Source organism: Coregonus clupeaformis, chromosome 15, assembly GCF_020615455.1.
Source record: "Coregonus clupeaformis isolate EN_2021a chromosome 15, ASM2061545v1, whole genome shotgun sequence".
Taxonomy (NCBI): Eukaryota; Metazoa; Chordata; class Actinopteri; order Salmoniformes; family Salmonidae; genus Coregonus; species Coregonus clupeaformis.
The window spans coordinates 9,069,245-9,089,858 of NC_059206.1; the positions used below are offsets into that span (position 1 = coordinate 9,069,245).

At 44.1% G+C, this 20,614-nt stretch overlaps 1 protein-coding gene across 2 annotated transcripts in view; it reads left to right on the forward strand.

Moving 5' to 3' along the window:
• The window catches only part of LOC121581909 (ras-specific guanine nucleotide-releasing factor RalGPS1), a 295,729-nt gene that overhangs the window by 227,372 nt on the left and 47,743 nt on the right, over nt 1–20,614 (forward strand). For both annotated transcript variants that reach the window (XM_041897302.2, XM_041897304.2), the window contains exons 9-10: nt 12,191–12,328; nt 16,348–16,441. In XM_041897302.2, coding sequence (XP_041753236.1) covers nt 12,191–12,328; nt 16,348–16,441 — 232 coding nt within the window. The remainder of the gene's footprint in view (nt 1–12,190; nt 12,329–16,347; nt 16,442–20,614) is intronic.

Below are 20,614 nucleotides of genomic sequence, written 5' to 3' on the forward strand. Positions count from 1 at the left end.
CCCCCAACAGTTCCTCTCTCATTTCTCCTGGCTTTTTTAAAACTGCAATGGGAGGAGGCCTGGTGAAAGGTCACTCAATGGACCTTTCCAGATACTATAGAGTCAATTATTTTTCATTGCACGCCTCCCCCACGACTTTAAAAAAAAAAAAAAACTGTTCTATCAAGTACTACTGGCTAACTTCAAGATTTGTTTTCCAATTTTTTAAGTTCAGAGCCGTTGAAGCTAAGCAGACCATTGTTGAAATGCAGGGCTGCTTGTTGGTTTTTGTTAAGGGGAATATGGGGTAAGGACAGGAAAGGGGCTGGTTTTCATTTGTAATTTGGTGAATATTATTCACTTTTTCCATTACGTCCAAATGATAATACATCGTGTAGATGTTCATCTGGCTTAACTGGTTCAGCTATAGGTGGGCAAGAAGAAAATAGTCATTTGAATCAAAACAATGTATCTCAACGTTCTATTTGACACTAGCAATTCATTATGACATAGAAAATGAATGTGGGAAAAAAAAGAAGGCCTGAAGTGAACCTTTCCTTAGCTCTGTCTCATACATTGAAACCTTGCAGAGGGATGTTTTACAGTCTGGCCACGTATACAATCTGAGCGGCTTTCTGGTGACATTTGTCTATTTTTTCATTTTGGTCATTCCCTTATCAGATTCCCTTAGCAGACCCTTATCCAGAACGGCTTAGTCTGTGCATTCAACATCACTTCTGTTTTTACATTTTATTTAACCTGAACTAACCTAACTTAGCAGGTGTAAAATAAATGCCTGAGCGGCGTTTCTTTCTTTCTGGTCCTGACGAGAGAAAAAAAATTAACTGCCGGGGGAGGTTCTCTTCTGCGCTGTTCAACCCATCCAGTAAATGTGGAGGAGGAGTTAAGATGGAGTGTTACTTTCTTAACATCTTTCCATTTCCCCTGAAAAGCGGATGCATCCAGTTGTTTCTGACCCTGCTGAGTGGGGTTGAGAACCAATTATCATGTCCACACCTTCCTCACCACCATGCTGGGGGTTGTGGTCTGGTCATGGATCTTTCTCAATTTTAGGACTTTGACGGTGTCAACACCTCCATGTTTCATTATGGCTTGTGTTGACCAGCCCCCTGTGTTGAGCACGTCCGGGTTAAGCCACACAGGAACGGCTGGGGCTTGTGTTGACCAGCCCCCTGTGTTGAGCACCTCAGGGTTAAGCCACACAGGAACGGCTGGGGCTTGTGTTGACCAGCCCCCTGTGTTGAGCACCTCAGGGTTAAGCCACACAGGAACGGCTGGGGCTTGTGTTGACCAGCCCCCTGTGTTGAGCACCTCAGGGTGCAAAAAAATACATTTCCAAATGCACAGTTGTACATGTGGTGTACAAATCATTGTATACAATGATTATTGTCCCCTGTAGCTCAGTTGGTAGAGCATGGTGCTTGCAACGCCAGGGTTGTGGGTTCGTTTCCCACGGGAGGGGAAACGAACCCCTCTGCGTATTCCTCCAGGGCTTAGCTGTCCTGGATCTGCACAGCTCTGCGAGGGCCTGGGATCGGGAGAGACACTTAAGTGTTTTAGTACTATATCTCTTGACACAATTATGAAAATAATCATGGCCTCTAAACCTTCAAGCTGCATACTGGATCCTATTCCTACTAAACTGCTGAAGGAGCTGCTTCCTGTGCTTGGCCCTCCTATGTTGAACATAATAAACAGCTCTCTATCCACCGGATGTGTACCAAACTCACTAAAAGTGGCAGTGATAAAGCCTCTCTTGAAAAAGCCAAACCTTGACCCGGAAAATATAAAAAACTATCGGCCTATATCGAATCTTCCATTCTCTCTCAAAAATTTTAGAAAAAGCTGTTGCGCAGCAACCTCACTGCCTTTCTGAAGACAAACAATGTATACGAAATGCTTCAGTCTGGTTTTAGACCCCATCATAGCACTGAGACTGCACTTGTGAAGGTGGTAAATGACCTTTTAATGGCGTCAGACCGAGGCTCTGCATCTGTCCTCGTGCTACTAGACCTTAGTGCTGCCTTTGACACCATCGATCACCACATTCTTTTGGAGAGACTGGAAACCCAAATTGGTCTACACGGACAAGTTCTGGCCTGGTTTAGATCTTACCTGTCGGAAAGATATCAGTTTGTCTCTGTGAATGGTCTGTCCTCCGACAAATCAACTGTACATTTCGGTGTTCCTCAAGGTTCCGTTTTAGGACCACTATTGTTTTCACTATATATTTTACCTCTTGGGGATGTTATTCGAAAACATAATGTTAACTTTCACTGCTATGCGGATGACACACAGCTGTACATTTCAATGAAACATGGTGAAGCCCCCAAAATTGCCCTCGCTAGAAGCCTGTGTTTCAGACATAAGGAAGTGGATGGCTGAAAACTTTTTACTTTTAAACTCGGACAAAACAGAGATGCTTGTTCTAGGTCCCAAGAAACAAAGAGATCTTCTGTTAAATCTGACAATTCATCTTGATGGTTGTAAAGTCGTCTCAAATAAAACTGTGAAGGACCTCGGCGTTACTCTTGACCCTGATCTCTCTTTTGACGAACATATCAAGACTGTTTCAAGGACAGCTTTTTTCCATCTACGTAACATTGCAAAAATCAGAAATTTTCTGTCCAAAAATGATGCAGAAAAATTAATCCATGCATTTGTTACTTCTAGGTTAGACTACTGCAATGCTCTATTTTTCCGGCTACCGGATAAAGCACTAAATAAACTTCAGTTAGTGCTAAATACGGCTGCTAGAATCCTGACTAGAACCAAGAAATTTGATCATATTACTCCAGTGCTAGCTTCCCTACACTGGCTTCCTGTTAAGGCAAGGGCTGATTTCAAGGTTTTACTGTTAACCTATAAAGCATTACATGGGCTTGCTCCTACCTATCTTTCCGAGTTGGTCCTGCCGTACATACCAATACGTACGCTACGGTCACAAGACGCAGGCCTCCTAATTGTCCCTAGAATTTCTAAGCAAACAGCGGGAGGCAGGGCTTTCTCCTATAGATCTCCATTTTTATGGAACAGTCTGCCTACCCATGTGAGAGACGCAGACTCGGTCTCAACCTTTAAGTCTTTACTGAAGACTTATCTCTTCAGTAGGTCATATGATTGAGTGTAGTCTGGCCCAGGAGTGTGAAGGTGAACGGAAAGGCTCTGGAGCAACGAACAGCCCTTGCTGTCTCTGCCAGGCCGGTTCCCCTCTCCACTGGGGTTCTCTGCCTCTAACCCTGTTGCAGGGGCTGAGTCACTGGCTTGCTGGTGCTCTTTCATGCCGTCCCTGGGAGGGGTGCGTCACTTGAGTGGGTTGAGTTACTGACGTGATCTTCCTGTCTGGGTTGGCGCCCCCCCTTGGTTTGTGCTGTGGTGGAGACCTCTGTGGGCTATACTCTCGGCCTTGTCTCAGGATTGTAAGTTGGTGGTTGAGGATATCCCTCTAGTGGTGCGGGGGGCTGTGCTTTGGCAGAGTGGGTGGGGTTATATCCTTCCTGTTTGGCCCTGTCCGGGGTTTCTTCGGATGGGGCCACAGTGTCTCCGGACCGCTCCTGTCTCAGCCTCCAGTATTTATGCTGCAGTAGTTTATGTGTCGGGGGGCTGGGGTTAGTTGGTTATACCTGGAGTACTTCTCCTGTCTTATCCAGTGTCCTGTGTGAATTTAAGTATGCTCTCTCTAATTCTCTCGTTCTCTCTTTCTCTCTGAGAACCTGAGCCCCTAGGACCATACGTCAGGACTACCGGGCATGATGACACCTTGCTGTCCCCAGTCCGCCTGGCCTTGCTGCTATTCCAGTTTCAACTGTTCTGCCTGCGGTTACGAAACCCCTACCTGTCCCAGACCTGCTGTTTTCAACTCTTAATGATCGGCTATGAAAAGCCAACTGAGAGACCTGAGCCCTAGGACCATACGTCGGACTACCGGCCGTGGTGACTCCTTGCTGTCCCCAGTCCGCCTGGCCTTGCTGCTATTCCAGTTTCAACTGTTCTGCCTGCGGTTATGGAACCCCTACCTGTCCCAGACCTGCTGTTTTCAACTCTTAATGATCGGCTATGAAAAAGCCAACTGAGATTTATTCCTGATTATTATTTGACCATGCTTGTCACTTATGAACATTTTTGAACATCTTGGCATGGTTCTGTTATAATCTCCACCCGGCACAGCCAGAAGAGGACTGGCCACCCCTCATAGCCTGGTTCCTCTCTAGGTTTCTTCCTAGGTTTTCGCCTTTCTAGGGAGTTTTTCCTAGCCACCGTGCTTCTACACCTGCATTACTAGCTGTTTGGGGTTTTAGGCTGGGTTTCTGTACAGCACTTCGAGATATTAGCTGATGTAAGAAGGGCTATATAAAATAAAATTGATTGATTGATTGAGGCCAGTATGAAAATGTTTGCACTCACTGACTGTAAGTCGCTCTGGATAAGAGCGTCTGCTAAATGACGTAAATGTAAAATGATTATCATAAATCATCGTATGCTCATTTTCCAGTAACCCATGTTCCCAAGTGTTATAAAATCTTGCCTTTGTTTTCTTAATCAGCTTCTTGGCTCACTGTATAGTAGATTACATCACTGTATAGTAGATTACATCACTGTATAGTAGATTACATCACTGTATAGTAGATTACATCACTGTATAGTAGATTACATCACTGTAATAGTAGATTACATCATTTTGTGGTTAAAGAGCAACTGAAGGCAATAAACAACGTATCTGGTAGGAAATGGCCTGTTGCATCCATATTAGTAAAAAAAAAAGATAAAAAAATCCAGTGTCAAAATTGACTACAAAGTGTAAATAGGATAATTTTGGTCTTAGTCAGTCTTGTCCAAAATGGAGATTTGCGAGATACAGTAATTAGTAAAAAATGGTACGTCACGGAATGAAGGGTACCGTAACAGTTTTCCTTGGGTTGGGCTTATTTCAATCATGCCCACAGCTGACAGCACCAAGTAATCATCAATTCGGAGCGCATCTGCACTCGACCCGATCGTAATGTCCATGATCAATTTGGTTCGATATTTGATATCCCTATGGGGCAGGTTAGGGACCATCATTAAATTAGTCAATGTACACGGGACAATTTTTGCAGATGTCAAAAAGCTCCAAATTTCAATAACGTAGCCCTTTACACTTGTGCCCGTATACAGGTTGAAAATGGCAGATTTGGGCAACTGATAACCGCCAAAATTGGAACGCAGTGGCTGTACAGTAACATGCTATACATGACGTCAGAGCTCAGGCTCTGCACTTCACAACGCTGTAGGTTGCCCCCATCCATGCTGCTAATTGGGTGACTTGCAAATTTTTTGCTGTCTGAGTGAGGGAAATGCTGTCAATTTCAAATGTACATAATTTAGCTGACTTACAAGAGCAATTAGGGTTACGTGCCTTGTTCAAGGGCACATCGACAGATTTCACCTAGTCGGTGGCTTGGGGATTCGATCCAGCAACCTTTCGGTTACTGGCCTAACGCTCTTAACCACTAGGCTACCTGCCGTAAATTAAGAGGACTCTATGTAATTTTAAAGATGAGATGTTGACTATAATAAATACCGTTTTGATGGAGACACCAGTTAGTCCTCTCACTCAAACCCTTGTTATTTTTTTGTCTTATGTTACACCTACCCCACATTTTCCAGGACTGTTCTTATCATGTTACTGAATGTATCCAGAGTATTTTCAGATTTCTTTATCAACAAATGCGGCAAAAAGTACAGTAAATGTAAAATGCACATAAAATCAAAATTGTAATGTTTGGATTCAGTGTTGTATCAGGTGAACTGTTGTCGTTAACTTTGGTCTAATAATTTTCCCATAATCTCCAAACTGTTCCCTACTCTGCTTATGCATATACTTTTCATATTTCTTCTGTAAGAAACATTTCAATGCATCACAATCCAATTCCCACGAGTGTAAAGGGTTAAAAACCTCAAACCAACAATAAATTGTAGAAATGCATATACAAATATTGAAAGCATTTTAATGAGACAACTCGAAGATGTGCAACATGAAAATATTGTCCCATTTACATTGTGTCATTTATTGACTGTCCCTAACTATCACCAGACATAGGCTATCCAAAGTCAAACCAACTTTGCCACGGTCGCACACCAGCCGGCTGAAGCTAATTTACAAATGCTTCCCACGTGCGAACACACACACACACACACACACACACACACATTAAACCATACTCCCCAAGACAATGCTAGTTTGGCTTCAGTAATGGCCGCTGCATTTGTTAATGAACAAGTAAAAAAACGAGGCCAAATCAGTATGTTCAGACCCCCTTTAAGCTGCTCTGTCGTTCTCACCATGAAGTGGTTGTTTTTCCACGTTAGGTGGGTTTGTTTTTCGCCTGTTCTCCATTTTACGCATGGATTTTGGCACGCCACATTCTGAACAGCTACCCCCACCCCCCAAGAGGGACGGCTAAGGTTTCAGGGCACGATTCGGAAGCTGTAGCTCGAAGCAACCCTTCGACCCCAGAGCAAGTCCCTGCTCAATACATCTCAATCTGCTCTCCCCTCCTTCTCTTCTCTTCTCATCTCATCGCATTCGTCTGAGCTGACGAGGTCGCCGACAGAGCTGACAAAGTCGCCGACAGACACTTTGCACAATTGACACTAATCGTAATGTCTTCTACTCCGCTTCGAGGGTCCCTGTTTAAACCAATTAGGGGGGCTATGGCAACATGTGGGATATATTGTTGGGGCAAATTAACCGCAGCTGCTGAAGTGATTTAGTTATGTGGATGTATATGGGTGACGTCTCGTTTCTATACAAAAAGTCTTCCAGAAAGTTGTGGAAAGATGATGCCAACCACCTTGCAAATGAGGAACAACAAACATGAGACTCACCAGCTTCGCTGCCCACATGTATACACATGCCTTCTGGGTAGCTGGTTATGATACAAAGAGTCGAATGGTAGGAAAAGTCTGACATCCAGTCAATAAAAAGGTCAGCAGATGTTTTTCCAGGTTGCGTTTCATGCGTGCCTTGTTTTTCCTCTGCACAGAATAAAGACAGGAAATGGGGAACAGTCCTTGCCGCTTCTCTGCTAGTTTGGACTGTTTGACACATTGCAGGGCATAGTGTGTGTTTGGACTGTTTGACACATTGCAGGGCATGGTGTGTGTTTTGACTGTTTGACACATTGCAGGGCATGGTGTGTGTTTTGACTGTTTGACACATTGCAGGGCATGGTGTGTGTTTTGACTGTTTGACACATTGCCAGGGCATGGTGTGTGTTTGGACTGTTTGACACATTGCAGGGCATGGTTTGTGTTTTGACTGTTTGACACATTGCAGGGCATGGTGTGTGTTTTGACTGTTTGACACATTGCAGGGCATGGTGTGTGTTTGGACTGTTTGACACATTGCAGGGCATGGTGTGTGTTTTGACTGTTTGACACATTGCAGGGCATGGTGTGTGTTTGGACTGTTTGACACATTGCAGGGCATGGTGTGTGTTTGGACTGTTTGACACATTGCAGGGCATGGTGTGTGTTTGGACTGTTTGACACATTGCAGGGCATGGTGTGTGTTTTGACTGTTTGACACATTGCAGGGCATGGTGTGTGTTTTGACTGTTTGACACATTGCAGGGCATGGTGTGTGTTTTGACTGTTTGACACATTGCAGGGCATGGTGTGTGTTTTGACTCTTTGACACATTGCCAGGGCATGGTGTGTGTTTGGACTGTTTGACACATTGCAGGGCATGGTGTGTGTTTTGACTGTTTGACACATTGCCAGGGCATGGTGTGTGCTTTGACTGTTTGACACATTGCAGGGCATGGTGTGTGTTTTGACTGTTTGACACATTGCAGGGCATGGTGTGTGTTTGGACTGTTTGACACATTGCAGGGCATGGTGTGTGTTTTGACTGTTTGACATATTGCAGGGCATGGTGTGTGTTTTGACTGTTTGACATATTGCAGGGCATGGTGTGTGTTTTGACTGTTTGACACATTGCAGGGCATGGTGTGTGTTTTGACTGTTTGACACATTGCCAGGGCATGGTGACATGGATGTCAAATCCTGTTGTGAGTAAAAGACCAGGTGTACCACACATTGGCGAAATAATACACCCTTTTTATAATGTTACACCAACTATCAGGGCAACAAGTTATTAATGCCACCTGCTGGGTGGGTTTCAATAGTTTTCCTTTCTGTGACACCGTTTTGTTTTCATTCGTCTCCCGAGTGGCGCCGTGGTCTAAGGCACTGTATTGCAGTGCTAGCTGTGCCACTAGAGATCCTGGTTCGAATCCAGTCGTAGCCGGCCGCGACCGGGAGACCAATGGGGCGGCGCACAATTGGCCCAGCGTCGTCCAGGGTAGGGGAGGGAATGGCCGGCAGGGGATGTAGCTCAGTTGGTAGAGCATGGCGTTTGCAACGCCAGGGTTGTGGGTTCGATTCCCACGGTATGAAAAAAAAAAAATAATGTATGCACTCACTAACTGTAAGTCGCTCTGGATAAGAGCGTCTGCTAAATGACTAAAATGTAAATGTAAACATATGAAGAACATAACACATACAGTGGGGAAAACAAGTATTTAGTCAGCCACCAATGGTCCAAGTTCTCCCACTTAAAAAGATGAGAGAGGCCTGTAATTTTCATCATAGGTACACGTCAACTATGACAGACAAAATTAGGGGGAAAAATCCAGAAAATCACATTGTAGGATTTTTTAATGAATTTATTTGCAAATTATGGTGGAAAATAAGTATTTGGTCAATAACAAAAGTTTCTCAATACTTTGTTATATACCCTTTGTTGGCAATGACACAGGTCAAACGTTTTCTGTAAGTCTTCACAAGGTTTTCACACACTGTTGCTGGTATTTTGGCCCATTCCTCCATGCAGATCTCCTCTAGAGCAGTGATGTTTTGGGGCTGTCGCTGGGCAACACGGACTTTCAAAGATTTTCTATGGGGTTGAGATCTGGAGACTGGCTAGGCCACTCCAGGACCTTGAAATGCTTCTTACGAAGCCACTCCTTCGTTGCCCGGGCGGTGTGTTTGGGATCATTGTCATGCTGAAAGACCCAGCCATCGTTTCATCTTCAATGCCCTTGCTGATGGAAGGAGGTTTTCACTCAAAATCTCACGATACATGGCCCCATTCATTCTTTCCTTTACACGGATCAGTCGTCCTGGTCCCTTTGCAGAAAAACAGCCCCAAAGCATGATGTTTCCACCCCCATGCTTCACAGTAGGTATGGTGTTCTTTGGATGCAACTCAGCATTCTTTGTCCTCCAAACACGACGAGTTGAGTTTTTACCAAAAAGTTCTATTTTGGTTTCATCTGACCATATGACATTCTCCCAATCCTCTTCTGGATCATCCAAATGCACTCTAGCAAACTTCAGACGGGCCTGGACATGTACTGGCTTAAGCAGGGGGACACGTCTGGCACTGCAGGATTTGAGTCCCTGGCGGCGTAGTGTGTTACTGATGGTAGGCTTTGTTACTTTGGTCCCAGCTCTCTGCAGGTCATTCACTAGGTCCCCCCGTGTGGTTCTGGGATTTTTGCTCACCGTTCTTGTGATCATTTTGACCCCACGGGGTGAGATCTTGCGTGGAGCCCCAGATCGAGGGAGATTATCAGTGGTCTTGTATGTCTTCCATTTCCTAATAATTGCTCCCACAGTTGATTTCTTCAAACCAAGCTGCTTACCTATTGCAGATTCAGTCTTCCCAGCCTGGTGCAGGTCTACAATTTTGTTTCTGGTGTCCTTTGACAGCTCTTTGACAGCTCTTTGGTCTTGGCCATAGTGGAGTTTGGAGTGTAACTGTTTGAGGTTGTGGACAGGTGTCTTTTATACTGATAACAAGTTCAAACAGGTGCCATTAATACAGGTAACGAGTGGAGGACAGAGGAGCCTCTTAAAGAAGAAGTTACAGGTCTGTGAGAGCCAGAAATCTTGCTTGTTTGTAGGTGACCAAATACTTATTTTCCACCATAATTTGCAAATAAATTCATTAAAAATCCTGCAATGTGATTTTCTGGATTTATTTTTTCTCAATTTGTCTGTCATAGTTGACGTGTACCTATGATGAAAATTACAGGCCTCTCTCATCTTTTTAAGTGGGAGAACTTGCACAATTGGTGGCTGACTAAATACTTTCCCCCCCCCCCACTGTATATACTATTTCTTCAGAAAGTAGACACACAGAGGGTGTACGCATACAGACACTTGATATACAGTGTCAGGCTGAGAGCTGGTGACAGGATGTGGAATGCATACAACAAGGCAACCTAGTAGTGTTCTGTTGTGGTTTAATATTTAGAACTACTGTGTGAGAGAATAGAGGGGGAGTACTTTGCAGCGTTTCGTGAGTGAAAAAATCCTCCTGCCTATAAAACAATAGATGGCTGTACAGGAGCCTTATGAGACAACACACCTGCCCAACAACAAAGTCTAAGACAGCCTGAACTCCAACACAACAGTAAAACTCAGCACCGTGCTGTGAATCTCTAGCATTCCTTTCTTAGCGCGTTGGACACGACCAGACAGACATCTGTTATGCTGTAGATTCACACACACACACACAGACAGCGTTACTTTCTGCTGTAAGATCTGGGTTCTGGATCACTGTGTCTTTTTTATAAAACGTTTACATCTTAAGATGTGCAAACTGTGTATGTTTCCAAGATGTCTGACAACAGTAGCAGCAGGAAAAACAGACATCTCTGGAACAAATAGCCTTTATGAACTAAAGGTATGTAAAGGTAAACAACAGGACAACATTCAAGACTAGAGAATATTGGAACCCAGAAGCAAATCTTGATTTGATTTGTTAACTTCATTTCTGCTAACAGTCTCACAAGACTAAGGAGTACTGTACACGACAGTATGTGATGTCCATGGACAGCTTAAGATAGCCTGGTTAAAGCACTGTGAGCACAGCTTTCAGTCCGGTTCAACCAGGTTAGGCTTAGGAGGAAAGTTGAGTGGAAAACCCAAGCAGCCGTTCAACAAGATTTATAGTGAAATACTTAAATCTGGTTTGAGCTGGAGTAAGAGGAGTGACACTCCAGTACTCAACACAGCTCCTCAATAGGGTTGGGCGGTATCCAGATTTTCAGACCGTCATACCGTTTCTGTACCATACCGGGGTATACGGTATTACCAAATGTGCACAGAAGGGGGCGCTATTTCATTAACAACATTTTTTATTATTTTTTTATTTTATTTTTTAAAACATTTTGTATCCCTTTGAACATGGTGCAGTTATTAATTGTATAATTTGTATGGTGTATCAGTACACCCAGTCATTACAAAGATACGGGCGTCCTTCCTAACTCAGGTGCTGGAGAGGAAGGAAACCGCTCAGGGATTTCACAATGAGGCCAATGGTGATTTTAAAACGGTTCGAGTTTAATGGCTGTGATAGGAGAAAAATGAGGATGGATCAACAACATTGTAGTTACTCCACAATACTAGCCTAAATGACAGAGTGGAAAGAAGCAAGCCTGTACAGAATACAAATATTCCAAAACATGCATCTTGTTTGCAATAAGGCATTAAAGTAATACTGCAAAAATGTGGCAAAGAAATTCACTTTTTGTCCTGAATACAAAGCGTTATGTTTGGGGCAAATCCAACACAACACATCACTGAGTAACACTCTTCATATTTTCAAGAATGGTGGTGGCTGCATCATGTTATGGGTATGCTTGTACATCAATAAGGACTAGGGAGTTTGTTTTAGGATAAAAGGAATGGAGCTAATCACAGGCAAAATCCTGGAGGAAAACCTGGTTCAGTCTGCTTTCCACCAGACACTGGGAGACAAATTCACCTTTCAGCAGGACAATAACCTAAAACACAAGGCCAAATATACACTGGAGTTCCTTACCAAGACGACATTGAATGTTCCTGAGTGGCCTAATTACAGTTTTGACTTAAATCGGCTTGAAAATCTGTAGCAATGATCAACAACCAACTTGACAGAGCTTAAATAATTGTAAATATTGTACAATCCAGGTGTTTAAAGTTCTTAGACTTACCCAGAAAGACACAGCTGTAATCGCTGCCAACGGTGATTCTAACATGTATTGAAGACTTATCTAACCAAGATACTATATGTCTGTCACATAATGAATATTAAAGAAGTTGTGTACAGGATCCCACTAACTCCTCCCCTTCCTCTGGTCCCGCCCCTCTCCAGGCATCTACCTATTGGACATGATCTACATCGACTCGGCCTATCCGGCGTCGGATAGCATCATCGAGACGGAGCAGAGGACAAATCAGATGAACAACCTGCTGAGGGTGATCTCTGACCTGCAGATGTCCTGTAAATATGGTAAGAGTACAACGTTTCCCTCATTTTTTACAGACATGTCAGCTTCACCACACACAAATAAATTGTTGTGCTCAGCTCAAAAGTATAGATTAACAGACAGTCTTCGGATGCCAGGTTTAAAAAATGCATGGTGAAAAGAAGGAAAGCCCGCTCTCACTGGTATAATAGAGCAGTTTTAATGTATTTTAGCAGCATCACAGGTCAACCAACAGACGCATTTCAGCGACAGAAGGCTACATAGTATATACCAGTTAGTGCAGGGTTTCCTTATTGACAGCTTCACCCCCCTCAGCCACTATATCACTGTATCACCCATAGAGACCCTCAAATCTCAAATACTCTCTTATTGATGAAGGGCTTTTCAAACAACTGAGCCCGACTGAACTTAGCCAAATCAAGCTGTACTGCACTGGCCTGGCTGCATCCACCATAGTTGCTGGAACCACGCTGGAAAGGACATATCAGAGTCGGCACAGTTTGATTTGGGTCGGCATAATAGTGTAAACACTAGAACCGCCAATGGCCCACTGATGTTTGATTTTGTACAAAATCAGCCCCAGGGCCTCCCGAGTGGCGCAGCGGTCTAAGGCACTGCATCGCAATGTTGCGGCATCACTGCAGCCTGGGGTTCGATCCCAGGCTGTGTCACAACCGGCCTTGACCAGGAGTCCCATAGGGCGGCGCACAATTGGCCCTGGCGGGTGCCAATGTTAACATACGCTGTCATCCCCTGCGGGGATCACCCGGCTAATCACTCAGGCCGGGGTTCTAAACATTGTCCTGTAATCATTTAAAGGGGCTCTCCATCTCTCTGATGTCTAGAACAGCAAGTGAGACAGAGACTGTCATTCTAGATTGTCTACAGTACAGTAGACAGAGACTGTTATTCTAGATTGTGTTCCCGAGTGGCGCAGTGGTCTAAGGCACTGCATCTCAGTGCTTGAGGCGTCACTACAGACCCCCTGGTTCGATTCCAGGCTGTATCACAACCGGCCTTGACCAGGAGTCCCATATGGGACTATTTCCAACATAACACCGCCAAGACAATGTGCTGTAGGACGTTGGTACCCAGCCAGGCGCTAATGCGTCTCTCTCTCTCCTCACTGAATGAATGACAAATGAGTCAATGGGCGATAATTGTGCACGTTCATTCACAGTCTAATTTAAATTAGGCCTAACTGAATGATAAGGATGGTGAAGAGGTGGATTTAATTTAGAAAGACAATAGTGTAATGACGAGTTTGTGTTATGCCTGTTTATCAGCAGCAAATAATTTGACAGCGCACCTTTTGTAAACAGAAGCTGTTATGGAACTGTTTTATTTACTATCGCTCTATTACTATTCAAATGTATTGTGGGAAACAAAAAACATGCTACATGTTGCAGTAGGCCTTTAGAATAATGCGAAACATATCCTCGACTCTATCCAGGGAAGCAAACGATAACAGCCCACTGAATGAATTACAAATGGATGACAAACTACACCCTAACTATACCAAAAATAATTTGACACATAATAAGAGTTAGCCTATAGACCAGATTAAATTGACAATAATCTGATGAGTGACAATATTAGGCCTATCAGTGGTCAAATTGTCCATGAAGAGATGGACACATCTTGTAATTGACAGATGCAGGGAAAGGAGCATCACTTTATCAAATCCTCCCTCAGAGTCACATGCAGGTAAAACTTTTTTGATTTTCTATGGTTTCTATGACAACTACCTTTGTCAAATAACTCTCAAAATTCCTGAAAGCTGTGTGCAGCACAACCGATTTGTTTGTGGGGCTTTGCTCACACAACGCCCCGAAGATGTGTGCTGACTGTGGACCCAAAGCAAAGAAAGACTAGATTGATTCATGCGTAAAGGCGCAATAGTGTCTGATACAGTCAACAAATGACTTTTTTAATATCTTGTCATGAATATATTTCCACCAATATTTCTTTATGCAATTCATCCTTTACAATTGTTCATGCACTGGTGCTTTTGTTTAGGAATACTGCAAATCATTTCACCTGTGACCTGGCTGGTTATATTATCATCTTTTTAGTTTCTGCTTTGTCAAAAGAAGCTGTAACTGGACTTTATTAATTACTATAACTATATTACTAATCAAATCTACAAATAAAGTTGATCAAATGGTTTACACCGTAATGTTTTTATTGTAAGGGAAATGAAAATAGGCTCTAGGTCACTTTGTAGAATTATACAAAACACATCCTTGACTCTATGTAAACAAATAACCATTGTTGTTTTTTTAAATTGATATATTTCCACAAATATTTATTTATGCAATTAATCCTTTTATAATAGTTTATGCACTATCTATCAAGAGTTGGTTCTTATGTTTGACTACCTTGTGGGTTGATATGCATCTGAAGCATATGCTAAAGGTGACGCCCGGCAACGTTAAAGGATATGAATGTTCCTTCAAGCCTGTGTGATGTAGTCTGCTGTCCTTGCATCTACGTCATCGTTAGCTTGCCTGCGTTGAAGATACTTTTAGTTTGACAACACTGGCAAGAGCAAGCAAATGTTTACTCCTCATGGCGGCAGGTAGCTTAGTGGGTAAGAGCGTTGTGCCAGTAACCGAAAGGTCGCTGGTTCTAATCCCCGAGCCGACTAGGTGAAAAATCTGTCGATGTGCCCTTAAGCAAGGCACTTAACCCTAATTGCTCATGTAAGTCGCTCTGGATAAGAGCGTCTATTAATGATGTAAATTTATACATTGGAACTGTGGAACAGATCTTAGATCCAAGATGGCTCTTCTACAGCAACAAGCCTGAGCTCGTGACCCCTGAATTGTTGGAGTGGGCCACGCTGCCATGGCGTCATTGTTAGCGGAGTTGGTTTAAATCAAGTAAATCCCTCATCGATGGACACGGAGCTGAGCGGCAAGGTCAAATGCCAGCGAGGTTCCCGAGAACTTCCACAGGGCCCGAACAAAATGGCAGCTGCACACGTGTACAACCTTAACCCCCTACAACTGCTGGTAACAGCATTAAAATGCAACAACCAAACCGCCCAGTGTTCGCCCCAGAGCTTACACGTCATCTCTCTCTCATGTACTGCCGGCTAGGCGCTGGCCATTTGCTTCACTCGGACCAGAGTTTGAGGAGAGAACGGGGGAAGGGTTAGCGATGAGGCTACACAGACATCTCAGATGTTAATTTGCGTTAGACGGAGTGTTGCTGATGGGAGGAGTTAGGAGAGTGTTGCTGATGGGAGGAGTTTGGAGAGTGTTGCTGATGGGAGGAGTTGGGAGGAGAGTGTTGCTGATAGGAGGAGTTAGGAGAGTGTTGCTGATGGGAGGAGTTAGGAGACTTGCTGATGGGAGGAGTTAGGAGAGTGTTGCTGATGGGAGGAGTTTGGAGAGTATTGCTGATGGGAGGAGTTTGGAGAGTATTGCTGATGGGAGGAGTTTGGAGAGTATTGCTGATGGGAGGAGTTGGGAGGAGAGTGTTGCTGATGGGAGGAGTTAGGAGAGTGTTGCTGATGGGAGGAGTTAGGAGAGTGTTGCTGATGGGAGGAGTTGGGAGGAGAGTGTTGCTGATGGGAGGAGTTGGGAGGAGAGTGTTGCTGATGGGAGGAGTTGGGAGGAGAGTGTTGCTGATGGGAGGAGTTAGGAGAGTGTTGCTGATGGGAGGAGTTGGGAGGAGAGTGTTGCTGATGGGAGGAGTTGGGAGGAGAGTGTTGCTGAGAGAGGGAGAAAGCCCCCTTTCTCCTCTCTCTCTCAATTTCTCTCTCTCACTTTCTCTCCATCTCTTTCTCTGTCTATCTTTCTCTTGGTCTCTCGCTCGCTCTCAATCGTGCTCTCTCTCTCTCAATCGTGCTCTCTCTCTCTCTCTCTCTTTCTCTCTCTCTCTCTCTCTCTCTCTCTCTCTCTCTCTCTCTCTCTCTCTCTCTCTCTCTCTCTCTCTCTCTCTCTCTCTCTCTCTCTCTCTCTCTCTCTCTCTCTCTCTCTGTGTCTTTCTCTTGGTCTCGTCTTACTGTCTGTTTTTAATCTTCCCTTCACAGATCACCTGGTGACCCTCCCCCATGTTCAGAAGTATTTAATGTCCGTGCGCTATATCGAGGAGCTTCAGAAGTTCGTAGAGGACGACAACTTCAAGTAAGTGGGAGTCCACCCCTGTCTCCCCCCACCAACATACCGTCCTCTCTCTCTCACACACACACACACACACACACACACACACACACACATATACACACACACACACACACAGGTATGGGGGGGGCTCATTCATCCAGTGGCTCTAATGAGTTCTTCAGGCAACGTCTTAGATCCATAGTCTGCCTTGAGGGAGCATGACCAAGCGTGGCCCCGGAAGCGCAACGCTTCTAACGGGGGCTTGATTTAGAACCGGAGCCGGCACCTGGAGGTCAACTGTGAAGACATGCACTGCTGGGACGGACAGGGGGGGTCCCAAGATGGAATCTTATGGATCGTTTCGTTTTAGAGCCAGTCTTTTGTGATGTAATTTTTGGGTGGTCGGCAGTCTGCTCGCTCAGAATTTGTTGTAATTATTATCAACGCAGTGTAACATTAACCAGACCTCCAGACATTTTAATTAGGCTAGTAAATATTAGGTCTAATAAAACTACTGGAAGTTGTTTTCATTGATCACATTGGATTTCCTTCGAGTGTGGCAGGATTAGGTTTATTTTAGTCTTAAATTGAAAGGCCGTAACAAAAAGCATGTGGGCTGAACTACTGAAGCCTGTGTTACTATGTGAAGGACTGCAGTACACTTGACAGTTTCATTGAAATTCTTACCACCATGAACTGATCACTATGGATTATGAGGTCTTCATCTACAGGTCCTTTATTAGGGTGGTATTGGACCAGTATCTGGGTTTTCAGAAGTGATTTTGTACATTAGTGTGTCCTGGACAGAAGGAGTTGACACTTAACTTAGAAATCTTCAGTCTTATGGTGTGACCAGTACTGACGACAAAGTGGTCTGAGAAGTAATCTAACCCCACACAACCAGGTTTCTACAATTAATATTCTGCTCCATTTGTGTCCAGAACACAGTATGGAAAATTCTATCTGCAATGATTAAATAATGGCCTGATCTTGACCAGCGTCTACTCTGGTAAGGGTTTCTCATTGTGGTCTACTGTACTGTAGACAATTTTATTTTTCTTTATTTAACTAGGCAAGTCAGTTAAGAACAAATTCTTATTTACAATGACGGCCTACACCGGCAAAACCCGGACGACGCTGGGCCAATTGTGCGCCGCCCTACGGGACTCCCAATCACGGCCGGTTGTGATACAGCCTGGAATCGAACCAGGGGGTCTGTAGTGACGCCTCAAACACTGAGATGCAGTGCCTTAGACCGCTGCGCCACTCGGGAACACAATCTAGAATAACAGTCTCTGTCTACTGTACTGTAGACAATCTAGAATAACAGTCTCTGTCTCACTCGCTGTTCTAGACATCAGAGAGATGGAGAGCCCCTTTAAATGATTACAGCTCATTAGACTACAGGACAATGTTTAGATCCCCCGGCCTGAGTGATTAGCCAAGAGAGGATCTCCTCCGCCAGGGGGATGACAGCGTATGTTAACATTGGCACCCGCCAGGCCCAGCGTGCTCCCGCTACATTTGAGTTACGTACGATGTGTTTGTGGAGAAAATGTAAAGCACATGTCACAAAACGTTTGTCGACTCCCAGCCGTGTTCTAGTAAAGATAAATATTATTGTGAGCGTAAACCTCATCCCCGTGCCATAGAAAAGAAACGTAGCTCAACAGCTGTGTCATCTCACAGCTGTTGAAAAAAAAAACTCACCCTCGGAGCTCAGCCTCATATGCACTCCTGCTGATGATGAGTTTAATATGAAGTCCGGCCTGTTTTGAGATGCAGAGGCTGTGAGAGACTCTCTCTTGGTAGGTGTCTTTTTGAGCTGTAAAGGTATATATTCCTACTCTAACTAACCTGGCATTGATGAGACCGATTTACTGCTCACCCAAGAGAGCTAGCTTTTCCTGGAGTGGTGGTAACGTGTCTGTCTATTGCCCTTAGGATGGCAAGTTCGATTCTCGCTCATGAACCAATGGCCAAAATGTCAATACACTAATAATAATGCAATAATAAATGGTAATGACCGAAACCCGAAACGCCACAATCCAGAAAAACGCATGTCAAAAATGTTATAAATTGATTTGCATTTTAATGAGGGAAATAAGTATTTGACCACTCTGCAAAACATGACTCAGTACTTGGTGGCAAAACCCTTGTTGGCAATCACAGAGGTCAGACATGTCTTGTAGTTGGCCACCAGGTTTGCACACATCTCAGGAGGGATTTTGTCCCACTCCTCTTTGCAGATCTTCTCCAAGTCATTAAGGTTTCGAGCCTGACGTTTGGCAACTCGAACCTTCAGCTCCCTCAAAAGATTTTCTATGGGATTAAGGTCTGGAGACTGGCTAGGCCACTCCAGGACCTTAATGTGCTTCTTCTTGAGCCACTCCTTTGTTGCCTTGGCCATGTGTTTTGGGTCATTGTCATGCTGGAATACCCATCCACGAGGGGTTCTCACCCAAGAGGTTCTCACCCAAGAACCTCCTTCCCTTAGACTGATCATTTCTTTGTCAGTGGGCAAACGTACAAAATCAGCAGGGGATCAAATACTTTTTTCCCTCACTGTAGTTCTGTCCTTGAGCTGTTCTTGTCTATTAATGTTCTATATTATGTCATGTTTCATGTTTTGTGTAGACCCCAGGAAGAGTAGCTGCTGCTTTTGCAACAGCTAATGGGGATCCTAATAAAATACCAAAATACCAAACAGCATGATCATTACACAGGTGCACCTTGTGCTGGGGACAATAAAAGGCAACTCTAAAATGTGCAGTTTTGACACAACACAATGCCACAGATGTCTCAAGTTTTGAGGGAGCGTGCAATTGGCATGCTGACTGCAAGAATGTCCACCAGAGCTGTTGCCAGATAATTGAATGTTCATTTCTCTCCAATAAGCCGCCTCCAACATCGTTTTAGAGAATTTGGCTGTACATCCAACCGGCCTCACAACCGCAGACCACGTGTAACCACGCCAGCCCAGGACCTCCACATCCAGCTTCTTCACCTGTGGGATCGTCTGAGACCAGCCACCCGGACAGCTGATGAAGCTGAGGAGTATTTCACTCTGATTGGCTGGGCCTGGCTCCCCACCCATGGCTGCGCCCCTGCCCAGTCTTGTGAAATCCATAGATTAGGGCCTAATTTATTTATTTCAATTGACTGATTTCCTTATATAAACTGTAACTCACTAACATCTTTGAAATTGTTGCATGTTGCGTTTTATTTTTGTTCAGTATATAATTTTGATATCATGGATGGTCAGTCCTTGCATCCATAGAGCTGTCTATGAACTAGAGAGTGTTTACAATTCTCCAACCACATCGCTCAGCTTTTTACAAAAACCGTGGCGGGGATTTGGCTTTGTTATTGTTTAAACAGCAGATTGCCCCTTTAATGTATCTTGTGCATATAGCTGTATTTTGCTGCAGGGAACACATATGGATTCTCTTTTCTTCTTCTATGTTTTTTTACTCTGGTGCGCCATCAACTCTTTATGTGTAGCAGAGGGGTATTTTTGATCTAAATATTTTGTTTCCCCCAACCTTTTCCATGGTCTCCTGTGTACAGTACACAATACAGATCTTTCTATTGACCTGTTGACCAACTATATGGTTATGACATGATTCTCAGCCTTCATGAGGATATCATTGAAAACCAACATGGATAGAACCACAGCTCTAAGCGCAGGCAGCGCCAATAAGACAAACATCAGAGACCCAGCAGTCCATAATTCAGCGTCTGAGCTGAAGGCTCTCTGAGTTGCAGCCTAAAACAGCCTAAAAAAAAAAAAAAAAAAAAAAAAATAAAACCTCAGGCCACCCGTACGACGAGCAGTCAATCAGGAAAATAACACTATGTCAGTAGCAGGCTTCACCACTGTTTTAACACTGTTAGTAGCAGGCTTCACCACTGTTTTAACACTGTTAGTAGCAGGCTTCACCACTGTTTTGACACTGTGTTAGTAGCAGGCTTCACCACTGTTTTAACACTGTGTTAGTAGTAGGCTTCACCACTGTTTTAACACTGTGTTAGTAGCAGGCTTCACCACTGTTTTAACACTGTTAGTAGCAGGCTTCACCACTGTTTTAACACTGTGTTAGGAGCAGGCTTCACCACTGTTTTGACACTGTGTTAGTAGCAGGCTTCACCACTGTTTTAACACTGTGTTAGTAGCAGGCTTCACCACTGTTT